Here is a 14156-nt window from a genome sequence, read left to right on the forward strand (position 1 = left end):
ACAATACATGTGAGTGTGTCTATTACAGTTACAAAATAAACTGTAATACTTTGGTGTTTTAGGGCAGCTCATATTTCATGGTGGACTGCAAGAGGGGTTTTTTTTTTGTCATTAATGTTTTTTTAATATGGTTTCACCCTTTGGTATTTTGTTTTCTATGTTTTCTCAATTGATTTATTTTGTTAGTTATATTTTTATGAGATGCAATGCGTTTTACAAGGTTTTTAATATAAATAGACTTCACATTTAAAAAAAAAATATTAATAGACTTCAGTTTAGCCATTTTTTGAAGATCTATCTTATTATCATGATAAACTCTTTTTTTTTCAGATAAAAAATAACATCGTAGTTATTAATATTATCCTAATTCTGACGCTAGTCTCTAAAATAAGATAACAATCTCACCTATACATGTACATTATATAAATTTTAAATTCTCATTTCATAACCGGATTTTCATTTCACAATCATAACTAAGTTTTTAATTCAAAGATGAAAACTTATAAATCTCTTGGCTTTTTCTAGCCAAATTTATACATTAATGTCGAAATAATATTTTATTTCGAGTTCTTTAAAATTAATTACTTATTCATCCATCAATAATTAAGTTATCATGTTAAGAACCACATTTCATAGTAAATTAACCAATTTAAGTTAATAATTTTATTTTTTAAAAAATTTTATGCCTTCACAAATTTCTTCTTCTTTAAGAATGAATATTCTTTTTTCTTTCAATTGATCCAAATTACTTTACCATGCATCTTTTATTCACTTTAACATAATTTTACACAATTAATCTATCAATTGCATTAAATAGTCCAAATACAAATTCTATTCTATATGCCTGAAACCCTTGTCTAAGAGGAGAAATGAATTTCTCTTCAATGCTTTCACATTTAGTTGTTGCCCAATTATTTCTCACATAAACTATCATAAATCAACAATAAAAATATATAATCTAACATCCTAACATACAATTTCAAATATCCTTATACATTAAAACTTTCCATTTAACACTATACACAAAACTATCTCAATAAGTATTTTGGAGAAGTTTCTTACCTCCTAACTCGAAGAAAAAGAAAGGTTAGAAGCTTGGAAAAGCACTATTATCCTCACTTTTCTTCCTCCCCTCCAAAATCTCATCAGTTGAATATTTTCAATTACTTAATCTATCTCTCTTTTATGTTTTTATGACGAATTTTATAGGTTTTCCTCACAATTCTTCTCCCCTATTTTTCTACTTCCTTGGGCCGCACTAGAGTGTTTTTAAAGAAGACTACTCATGTTTATATAGCTATAAATTTTCATTATTTACTCTAATGGTCCAATGTTTCTTTTATTTTTACATGGAACCCCACACTTTTCTTTTATTTTCACAATCAACCAAAAATGTACATTTGTACAACAAGATTTTTTTTTAACTAGGGTTTACACAACACCACCTTTATTGAACTTCCCTCTTAAAGACGAACCTATTGAAATTAAAATCATTCTTTTTGGTGGCTAGAATATGGCTTGCCGAACACTTTCTATCTCCTTGATCATTTTCGGCAACTTTATATGTCCTCTCTCTGCATCCAATGGCCACATCATGAAAAAAAAATAAAGTTTAGGGTCAAAAGATAAAATACTAAAATAATAGGGACCAAATAATACATAAGCTAAAACTATAGAGAGAAATGTGAAGTTTTCTACATCTAAATAAAATGAGGTTTGTTTTTGTTTTTTGTTAAATCTGGTCCTCCTTTTAATTTCTTTTTTAACTTAAACCTAAAATTCTATTTCAAAAATTCATTGGTGAAATATTCCTCTAAATTCTCAACATATAAATCCCTATTAATATAACTTGTTATTTTTGTTATTTTTTTATTATAAATTCTTACAAACTTTTTCTCATGTTTATTATTTTTATATCTTTAATACATTCACAAAAAATTATTAATTTATAATTTTTATTAAAACTTGGTCTAAAGATTACAATAAGTTTTTATTGAAAAAACAATACTTTTAATAAAAAAGGCATGTTTTCATCAAAAAATAGAAAAAGGAATGAATGAATAAAGGAAATGAGTTCTGATTAAAGGATATATTTTTCCTCCTTATTTCAATTCATAAGAAAAATGGAATATTTATTTCAAATGTCATGATTTTCTATTCAGTAAACCAGATTGCTGATAAAAAAATATTTTTTTATGAAAAACAAATATATCAATAAGAAAAGAGAATTTAGAATAAAAAATTATATTTTTCTATAAACATTAAATCATTCACTTTCGTAAAAATATCTATTTTAATTGTCATATAAATTTATAAAAAGAAACTCGAAGAATGTCTCACGACAACAGATCAAATATTTGCATATACATTTATCTTTTAATTCCTACAAGAAACATTAACTTCATGCTTTAATATTTAATTAACGTAAACAAATTGTTTTATAATTTATCAATTTATATATTTTTTAATTAATTTTAATAAGCACAAACATCATCTTTAAATCCTCAAATAAAGAATGTAATGGTACCATAAAATACATTAATAATGCTATCACTTTATTTTTTACCTTAAAAATTAACTTAGAATTCTACTTGTATGATAGCGTGAATTTCCTAGCTAGTTTATTTTATATTGCTTGGAGCAAAACTTAATTTTCACCTAAACCTTTCAACAAAAGAATAGATATATGGGTCCACATAATATCTCCCAAATATTGTTAAGAGATGTGGTCGAGTATATTATTATAATTAATGAAGAAAAATTAGTTGGAAATTGAGAAGCTTTGATCTATATATAATCTAATTCCTGAAAGCAAGCAATTCAACAGGGTGAATTAGGCTTCTGTTTTTCAGATAATCTAACTTTTTATTCAAGCAATTATTTTCATAAGCTTACACATATTTAACCGAAATGCGTAAAATCTATAGTTTTAGATCTAGTTTTAGATCTGGCCTGGGATCCGGGTTTTGATTAAGTCACCGGGTTTTGACCGCGTCAATTTTCTTTTTTAAAAAATTAAAACGACGTCGTTTTAGTAATAAAAATAAAAGTCAACGGGTTACAACCGAGTTTTTGATCAGATCTTGCCAGGTTGCTAGGTCACACCGGATTTTTTATTTTCCTGTTTTTTTTTAACCCGGCCCGGTTCTAATTCTGGATTGGCCGGGTCCTGAATTATTCCAATAAGGCCGAGCTAGGTTTTAAAACTACGGAAAAATCAATTCAACGAGGCTTCCCTATCATTAGTAGACACTTGTTTAGCGGATGTGTACAGAGGGGGGGGGGGATCAGAAGACGATCATGCAGCATTATATAATTTAAGTTCTGAAAGAGTAGCTTCCAAGCTAGAAAAAAAAAAAAAAATCTTGACCTGCATTTACTTTTCAGAAAAGTCCAACCCGAAGTGTTTATTTATGGTCAAATTCCCAACTTCCAAACACACCCTCTTCCCAATACATCATATATAATTAGATGAAGCATTAACCATACCAATTTGCACTGAAAATCTAATCAAGTCATCAATCATGTTTCCACTTCCATATTCTTCATGATTTTCATAACCCATTTTTGATCCCGTTTTCACAAGTATTTTAAAAAAAAATTAAAAAAATACTAAAATTAAAAAATAGGAGAAACAAATTTAGAGAAAAAAAAGAAAGAAAGAATCAAGAGAGATAATTTTTGGAGGATTTTAAAAGGTAGAGAGAAAATGTGTTCATGAAAAAAGAGAGACAAAAAAGTAAATCTTTTTTTTAAGTATTCCTATATTAACTACGATTTTATCTAATAATTATTCTTAGTTATGTACGAAATTGTGATATTTGTCAGAAACAGAACAAATCCAAGTATTTAGACCTCTCAAGATTTATTGATTGAAATTCAACTTTTAACACATATTTTCTTTTCTCAACACACTTATTAGCATACACTTCTTATCAACTCAATTAAATTTTGAATGCATTGGCCCTTAATAGGGAGATTTTTCCTTTAATTATCCTAATATAATTAGGAATATAATTATCTAATTAAACAAGGATTCTAATAAACTAGTCTAACACAATTTTTTTTTATATAAAAGATTCCTACATACTTTAGGATTTTATCTAACATCTATGATGACCGATTAGGATTCAAAATTACTATAAATTTAGATGATAATTTTTTTTAAATCATTTTTAAATATAGATTGCATCCATGTCCCTTGTGACAATAGTCAAGAACTTAATTAATATGATGTATTGAGCCTAAATGTCTATCTTCTTAGTTGTGTTTTAGATAGAAGTATTGGCACTTGTGAGAAGCCACATTAACCTCCCAAATTTCTTTTTAACTAAAATTAATTTTATTCCTATAGTTTAGATTTATTCAATTGGGTCCTAAACATTTTAATTATATATTACCCTTTGATCTATCTCTTTCGCTTCATTTTTAATTTTACCCATGCTTGTTTCTCACTTTTAAAAAGATCCACGCACATTTAGCTAGCTAGGACCATGTTGGACTCTTGATGAAGAGTGAATGCATGCTTCAATTCCCAATACAAACGCAATCTTTCTTCTCAAGCAACCGTGTTCAAAATGTTTCATTATGCCATGGGGTCCCCAAGCTATCGATCATGATATCCCACAGTTCCTCTCCACATTTATGCATGTTTAGCGAACCGTCGGTGGTGGCATGGACGGCTTATTGCTCAGCTGCTGCTGGTCTTCAAATATATCGTGTTAAGTGCAGCTCTTTTATGTTCATGATGAAAAAAGAGAACTCATTATGACAAACAACATGATAATGTTTCTCACTGGGATACACCACCCGTATTTCTTATTCAAGATATTAGTGTGAATCTTCCTCTGTTATTATTTAATTAATTATATGCATTATCCACTGAGTGATCACCTACCACACGAGATATCAGGTAAGAAGCACGATCTTGATCGTGGAGAGCATCTAATTATGGAGGGAATAGGTTAAGTAGGAGTTCATATCCAAGATCAACCTGCAAAGAAATGGAATTAAATTAAAAAAAAATTATATATTTTCTTTACCATGTTGTAAAATAGAGAAATGAACCCAAAATTAATCTTTTAGGAGAAGAAATTGGATCCATTGCTATTACTAGCTATTGCGCGCAGAGGGTCTATATATGCAACTGGGTTGGGTTACGTCATGAAAGGTCCTTATAATTTCTTAGAGCATAATTATCGATTGAGTTAATAAGGCTCTTTGGCCAAAATCATTACTTTTATTTATTTATTTTTATAGAAATCGATATTTATTGAAAGAAAGCAGAAAATGACCGGCAAGTGAATGGCCATTCAATGAAGTCTCCATCTCTCTCTAAACTTTGCTCAACAAAAATCATTATTGTTGAACACCAAATATATATATATATATATAAGAATTTAGCAATGAAATAAGTTGGAGAGTGGACAAGAAAGAAACACGAAGTACAGGCAGCATGTCCGTACAATAATGTCCTACTTCTAATATATATATATAAATTGCCTCCTATATAAGAAATATTTATAGATTCGGTTCATATTTCTTATTGTTTTATTTAGTATCATAGGAGGGAACAAAGAGTTAGAAACCTGGTAAGGTTCTGTCTCAACGAAAGAGTGCAAGGAGCATGGGCATGGCTCACCCTCTAATAATTCACTAGTAGCAGGTTGCAACCAGCCAATTAGATGACGTTTATTTTTCTATTTTGACCTGATGTGCTTCGTAAATTTAGGTGACATAATTTTGGCAATACCAAAATATATAATATTGCGTAAACTTCATGTATTTAATAAAATACATTCATATTGGATTCTTTTTTTTTATTATTAACATTATAGCCTCGTGCATTTTTTTACTCGATTTGTCTTTACAAAGACCAGCAGCACGCCCTTAATTGCCTCTTCTTTCTTGTAGAGGTCAATCCGGCCAGCCATGGAGCACTACTTTTGACTTAATTTTCCTTGCCCTCTTTAATTATGGTTTCCGATATCTAGTTTTTCCACTCAGTTGAACAGTGTAAACAATGAGAATATGGGCCATGCATAGTCTCCCTCTTGGACCAATTATTCATCATACCGCCCCTTCAAATCATCACTCTCAGGGCATACTTCTACTGAACTTTGTTTCTGAGACAGAGACCCTGAACATATACAGACACCAAGACAACTTGGAAATATTCGAAGTAATTTAGACAGCTCAGAGAAAAAGATCGTGGATGATGGAGCCTACTCAAGGAAGACTCCAGCAAGCTAGAAAGCGATAGAAATCATCTTCTCTTAATTCTAAGCCAATATTTTGGGATGGATTTTTCAGTGACGATGCGTTTAATAATAGGGTAGATTTCAATATCACAAGTTGTCATAAAAATTAAAAATCAAAGATACTAACATATACAAGACCCCTCCATATTAAGAAAACACTACAAATTTGTCGATATTGTATCTAAAATGCCTTACTAAAATGGTGTTCTGTCAAGTTTTCAGGAAACACTGATGCTGCCTGTGATTTTATATATTTCTGTATTTTATATATTTTACTCCATAGTGTTTTTTTTATATATAAATCTAAGCCAGAGTTTTTTGATAAATGGGAATTAAGTTTTCATGTTATTAAATAGAAATATTCACGAACCCTCTCTTGCCATTTGAGTAGTATTTTTTCACGAGGACACCAATTTTTTTCTGTTTCAATACATCAACTTTCGATGCTTGATGTTCATGACAATTAAATATGAGGATAGCTGGGAACATCAAGCCATTTGATTTTCGTATCTCTTTAAAAAAAGAAACCATTGAGGGGAAAATGGGTCTAAAATTAAATGGTTGGTTTGAAATTTGTTGACGGAAAATCAACTGGAATCGTGGTGGTTCGGAAAAAATCTTTAGGCGATTAGTTTTGGGTCCCAAGAGACTGCCTCAATACAATGTTCTTAATTAAAAATTCCTCTCCCACCATAGTGTTGACTTCAAATCCAAAGTTGTTAAAACTATGAGCTAGTTCGGGAACCCAACCACATTATCTAAAAATTTGACTTTTTTAATTAACAAATTATTTTTTTATGTTATTTTTTTATTGTTTTGATATATTAATATAAAAAATAATTATTAAAAAAAATATTATTCTAATATATTTTGTTAAAAAAAACATTATTACACTTCCAAATAAGTTGTACATATAAACTTGGAATACATGGAACTGCATGCTGAGCACTTAAAAACCACAAAATATACATGTTGCAAATTATTAAGAGCATGTTTATTTTTGCATTTCACAAACGTTTTTTTTAATTATTATTTTTTATTTGCTTCAAATTAATTTTTTTTTATATTTTCAGATCGTTTTGATGTGTTGATGTAAAATATAAATTGAAAGAAATATATTATTTTGATGTATTTTTAAATAAAAAATATTTTAAAAATAACCACTACTTCATTATTATTAAACAGAGGCTCCAGGGGCATCTTTGTGAGATAATTTTCTACATTTGACCATGGATTGGATCTGGAGAATAATATGGAGACGAAGGAGTTAAAACATTTGACCCAAAGTGCTTTAAGCTAGGTCATGATCAAATGAGACAAGCTTTTAACTTTCTGGACTTATAGAAGGCTCCTCAGTCCATATTTTAGTATTTTTACAATCACCAATGAATCATATACATCCATAATTTACAAAACCAAAGTAATAAATAGTATTTTCCACAGAAGTGCTTTTACGGCCAACGAGCATCAAAATGAGTTTTAGGAATCTGGTTCTAGAACACTAGAGTACAAATCTTGTGAAAATACGAGCCAAGGTAGCTTCACAGGCTCCCACTGGACCCATCCCAATGCACACCAAGATACCAATAATATGTCAAATAAAGCTAGAAAATAATAGAAATCCCTTCAAAGAAAGTCACATTAATAATGAAGTCGTCCCTCTCCTTCCGTGGTCCATTGTCTGCCCTCACATGGTGTAATGTAAGCTTCACTCCATGCCCTCTTAGTAATCACATGAAATACAGTAAATATGATATGTATAATGCAATTATATCTTGGTAACATCACAGAGCATAAGTTAAAAGACATTTCAAACCATCCATTAAACAAAACAAAGCAAGCTACCGGTCCATTCATATTCTTACAAGTTATATTAACATATTACAACAACTAATGTTTTTTGGGACAGAACATACACTACTAGCCCTCACATGACCAAGAAAGCAAAGCAAAGCAAATGTAAATTCAGCAGTACCTTAATCTTATAAGAACATGAACACATAGTAGTCCAGAAGAACATCATCATGATCATGGAGAAGGATCATACAAATTCAGCGAGAACGGCGACTAATTAGATCATATGATGTCCTGCTTGATCTTGGAAGATATACTATTGAATCAGAAACATCACTAGTTTTTTTACAGGAAGTGTAGAGGCTTACAAAACCAAACCTGTCACTAATGCTCCTTGATACCTTAGCACCACCCCAGAAGTCACTGCCTTGATAATCATCATCATCATCCTTTGAACATTGAACTAATGCAGCAAAAAAGGGATCCCTTCGAAAACTTTCATTATTGTGTTTCTTTCGGATTCCAATTTCCTCGGAATTGATTCTTCTGGAGATTGATGCAGGGGCGGCAGGAGGAGGCAATGGGAGGGCCTTTGATGTAGAGTCCTTTTTCTTGTAACTTTGCTTCTTAGGAATCCCAGGCAAATGTTCCCAAGAAAATGGAACACCGGAAAATTGAAGCGGGGTGGCCGGACTAAGGGGCGAATCATCAAGAAAACGCAAAGATGAACATGATGAGAGTGATGAGGAGGAGGAAAAGGAAGCGGTTCGGCGAGAAGAAGCAGTTTTGGTGGCCGGAAATGAGGTGTCGCATTCTTTTGGGACATTTTGGGCACGGTCACTAAGAGTTGCTGAGGAACCCATGGCTTCAGAGAAAGAAAGAAGAGACACGCTTTGTGTTGTTAGCTACTCTTCAACTTCTATTATTTTTTTCTTAATCAATTTTGCCACCCGCATTTTATATATACAAAGAGGGAAAAGGAGAAGTCTTGCAATTTGTTGTTTAATGCCATTATTTTTTAAACATAAAATATTTGGAGATAATACAATTCATAAACAAAAAACGACCCTACAACATTGATGTCAAATGGTAGGGAAAGAAAAGGACAAGGGACAAAATGGGAAACTACATGTGGTGATGATATCACAATGCAGTCTCTTCCATTTCTTCTCCTTTTTCTCTACTTTTCTTGCTATTTTATTTTATTTATTTATTCTTTGGAAGGGGCCATATTTTATCCTATATATATACTTACTTGCACTGCCCTATCAAAAAAAAATATAAATAAATAAAATCACGGAGAGTGCTTAAAATAATGCGGTATATTATCAAGAGAAAGAAGAATCCCAATGGTAACTAGGCCCGTGTTGCAAGCAATGGTTATATCTTATTCAAACGGATCCTTCCTCCAGATTTGTATAGAAAAGTGTTGCTATCCATTAACATCATTTTGGATCCTGGAAGTTATATATATTGCTTGTAAATGTAAATCTAGCTAGAATGAAGACAGTGATTGTGAAAAGCGTGAAGCAAGTAGTTTCTTTCCGCTGTTTTGTTGTTATTGTTATATAATATTAAATTAATGAATCTATTATTTGATTAATGAATCTAAAGTAAAGATAAAGTTTATGAGATAAAATGATTTTACAAAAGAAATTATAAAGTTGTTATAATTATAGGATTCCTAATGTATCAAAACATTGTTCTTATAATGTTTCTGGTCAATGTTTTCTTAAATAATAGATATTTATTAGAATCGTAGATACTAATACATTTATGTTCTTTTCTTTATGAAATGAAACAATTGTTCTCATAAGCTGAGGTACAAAGGATACCTAAAACTAATATGTGAGTGCTTGTTATAATACATGTACACTGAGCTGACCTGCATGAGAATTTCATATGAAAAGATCATATATGTTTATGGAAAGGTTCACATGACAGTTGTGTAAGTGATCCTTAGACTTGAGATCACTAGGTTATCTTATATAGATAATATTATGCTTTGATCCTGTTATATATTATCTTAATTAAGGTAACAAAAAGACATATATTGGGTATAACATGAACTATATGAAGGTAATTGAGTGGTCAAGAGAGGATTCATCACCGCAGGTAAATTAGAGAAAATGTTTCATCTATTCTCAAATAGTATTGACTGAGAAATCCTTAGCCAATGTGGAATGATATTTGAAAAGAATTTTAAATCTTATTCAAATGAACAATGACTATTATGTAAAGAACAAACATGATTTAATATGACTGACATACTCCATGATTTAATGTTAAATCAGAACATTATTGATAAAAGGATATTAATTACATTGAGAAATCGGTCACTAAAAGGTTAAGTCAAACCACTAATAACTTTTCTAATATTTGAAGAGGATCATGATACGTTATTAGACGATGCACCTGATCTTTAAATATAAATTAATCAATTGTTCAATAGATAATAAATTAAATTCTTTAATTTATTTAATCCTATTTAATTAGAATTATAATTTATATTGGGCCAACATATTAGGAACCTAATTGATCACACACATTAAAAACCATTATTCAGGAATTAAACTGAGATGGTTTAATTAAGTATAACTTGATTAAAATATATTTTAAAAATTAAAGACTAGAATATAATTAATATAGGGATTATATTTCTAGACATAGAAAAATCAAGTATGGACTTAATTGAGTTAATTTCTAAAATTATCCTGAAATAATATATGAATATTATTAAGGGGGCAAATTGATATTTTGTCAATTTAAAAGGCTTTTCAGATTTTTCTATAAATAGTAAGTTATGCCTTTTATTTTAGAGTGGTTGTCTATTTTAGAGTGGTTGCAATAAAAGCATACATAAATAGAATTGGTATACATTTAATCGGTTCAAGTTTCACCAGGTTTTAAACTACTAAAACTGGTTTTCAAGCTAAATTAGTCGACTGTTTGGGCATATCAAGTAAACTGGTCGACTATTGTTCATCCATGATGAACACTTGGGAATTTTACAGTAACTGGTCGACCGAATGATATGGTCATTTGAATCGGTCAACCTCTTTAGGTGTTAGAGGCATTCTAACAGCTAGTGTGTGTGTGTGTGTGTGTGTATGTGTGTGTGTGTGTGTGTGTGTATCTTTTTTATGCAAAATTAATGAGATTCTAAACATATATGATATAGAAGTTATCTTAAAAGAAAAACCAACTAGAAATAATCAATCCTAACTTACTTTATATTATGCTAAATTAAAATTTTATATTCTAGCACAAGAGTATAAAATCTCACACTCATTACATTTACACACCTTAAATCATCCTAAGTGCTATTGAGTAAGCTATAGAAATTATAGTTTTCAATTGTATAATCCACTCGTTAAGAGAGTAAATCTTGTTGTAAAAAAATCATAATTGTAAACACCTGAGAGTTTGGATAAACTCTTGGCATTGTTAACGTATTGCCACCAATAGAAAAATCTTGAATAGAAGATATCTTCAAGTAGTGTAATTGCTTAGTGTGAATTCATTAAGGGTATTGTATCTTTCCTTTGGATTAGTAAAAGAGGATAATACTCAAGTATGATTGGTACTTGAGGTGTAGATGTAGGCTTGTTGAACCACATTAAAAACCGAGTTTGTAATCTCTTTTTTCTTATCTCTTTACTTTAAGCACTTTAATTATATTGTTGGTTATTGTGTTATATGTGCTTAGTGTGATTATTTGCATTATTTGACATAATTAGTGGAACACCTAATTCATCCTCTTTAGGTGTTGTTGTGCCTTAATCCTAGAACAACAATTAGTATCGGAGCTTAGTTCTCATATATATAAATTTGCTTGGACTTAAGTAGAATGACGACCACTAGCTATAATATTCAAAATGAAGGAGCATTTACCTCTAGGCCACTCTTCTTGACTGATGACTCAGACTTTAGCTCAAGAGATGATGAAGAGTATGTTGCAAACATGGATTTCATGGCAATTGAAAGCGATAATGAGGTACTTTTTTCATATGATGAGTCCGACCTCTCTTATTATGAATTACATGATACCTTTGAATCATTGTATGATGAATTTAAAAGTTATATCATAAATATAGTTCATTGAAAAAAAAGTCATGCATGTTTACTTGTTGAAAAGTATGCATTAGAAAAGAAAGCATGCATTGTTATTGATATAAAAAGCTAAGGTATGTAAGCTCTCATCCTCTCGCATTAATTATTGATAATCTATTTAGAGGAACTAAGACTAGAGCATCTCTTAGGAATATTAATGAGCATTGTGCATTTGTTTCACATATAGAGACTAAATCCAACCTAGAAGCCAAAAAAAAAAATGCAAATTGGATTTTAGCCATGCAAGATGAGCTAAATCAATTTGAAATTAATGATGTTTGGGAACTAGTTCTTAGACCAAAAAATCAATCCATTATAGGAACAAAATGGGTTTTTAGGAATAAAGTCAATGAACATGGGATCATAGTGAGAAACAAAGCTAGGCTAGTCGTAAAAGGTTATAATCAAGAAAAAGATATTGATTATGAAAAAACCTTTACACCTGTGGCTAAACTAAAATCCATAAGAATGCTTTTAACTTTTGCATGTCATGCTAATTTTATTTTTTTCAAATGGATGTCAAAAACGCATCTTTAAATGGTTTTATTATGGAAGAAGTATATTTTAAGCAACTTCAAGGTTTTGAAAACTTTTATTTCACCGTTCATGTTTTTAAACTTAAAAGGCTTTATATAGTTTAAAACAAACACAAGAGCATGGTATGAAAGATTAAAGACTTTTCTTATTAAAAATGGTTTCAATATTGGCAAAATTTACACCACCCTCTTCAAAAAGAGAAAAGGTAAAGACATCTTGATTGTATAAATATATGTTAATGATATTATATTCGATGCTACTAATGCATCTCTTTGTAAGGAATTTTCAAAATGCATGCAAGATGAGTTTGAAATAGGCATAATGGGGGAATTAAATTTCTTTATTGGATTGCAAATTAAACAAAGGATGACATCTTTGTCAACCAAGGCAAGTACATCAAAAATCTACTAAAATGATTTGGGATGGAACATGTCAAAGAAGCCAACACACCCATGAGAATATCAACAAAGCTTGATATGAATGAAAACAGTAAGAATGTAGACATCACCAAATATTGAGGTATGATTGGTTTACCTTTATCTTTAACTACTAGTAGGCCCGATATTATGTTTAGTATTTATCTATGTGCATGTTTTCAAGCATGTCCAAGAAACCCCATGTTAATGTCGTAAAATGCATTTTGTGATACTTGTATGGTACAATTGACTTAGGGTTATGGTATCCGAAAGGATGCGAGCTGAATTTAATTAGCTATTTGGATGTGGATTTTATAGGATGTAAAGTTGATAGAAAAAGTACTAATGGAACGTGTCACTTTCTAGGATCATCGCTATTATCTTGGGCAAGCACGAAACAAAACTCAGTAGCCCTATCAACAACTAAAGTGGAATATATTGCGCCGAGTAGTTATTGTGCTCGAAATTTATAAATGAAACAAAGCTTAAGACTTTGGACTTAATTTTGATCATGTCCCTATTATGTGTGATACACAAGTCTATAATTATATCTAAGAACCTATACAACACTCAAAGTACAAAGCATATTGAAGTGAGACATCACTTCCTAAGAGATCACATGTTGAAAGGTGATATTATACTTGAGTTTATTATAATAAAACATTAACTTGCAGATACTTTTACAAAGTCATTAGGTAAGGATCGCTTTTGCGAAATACGAAGGGATCTAGGCCTTATACAATGAAAAAGGTATAACTTATTAGGGTAACCTTTCACAAAGCCATTAGGTAACCTATGACAATCAATCTTTATATTATTTTTCAGGATATGGAATTCCTTAATGTCATGCCTATGGTCACAATAAAAAAAGGTATAACTTATTAGGGTTCCTTATGCTCACAATGTTTTTCATATGAGAATATTACACAAATTCTTTTTCTTTGATTGCAGCTAACACCTCAATAAGTGTGGTGGTTAGAGGCATGGTTAAGAGTTCAAGGAAAGTTAGGTGATTGTGAATATATCCTTTGGTGCT

General features: G+C 30.4%; 1 protein-coding gene across 1 annotated transcript; it reads right to left on the bottom strand.

Moving 5' to 3' along the window:
* Positions 1–8082: 8082 nt before the first annotated feature.
* On the bottom strand, positions 8083–9007 carry LOC18104446 (uncharacterized). The gene has a single exon (XM_006376217.3). It carries the CDS (start codon positions 8915–8917, stop codon positions 8312–8314), a length of 606 nt encoding a protein of 201 aa, XP_006376279.2. The 5' UTR covers positions 8918–9007; the 3' UTR covers positions 8083–8311.
* Between the last annotated feature and the right edge of the window lie 5149 nt (positions 9008–14156).

The sequence above is a fragment of the Populus trichocarpa genome, chromosome 13 (assembly GCF_000002775.5).
Source record: "Populus trichocarpa isolate Nisqually-1 chromosome 13, P.trichocarpa_v4.1, whole genome shotgun sequence".
NCBI lineage: Eukaryota > Viridiplantae > Streptophyta > Magnoliopsida > Malpighiales > Salicaceae > Populus > Populus trichocarpa.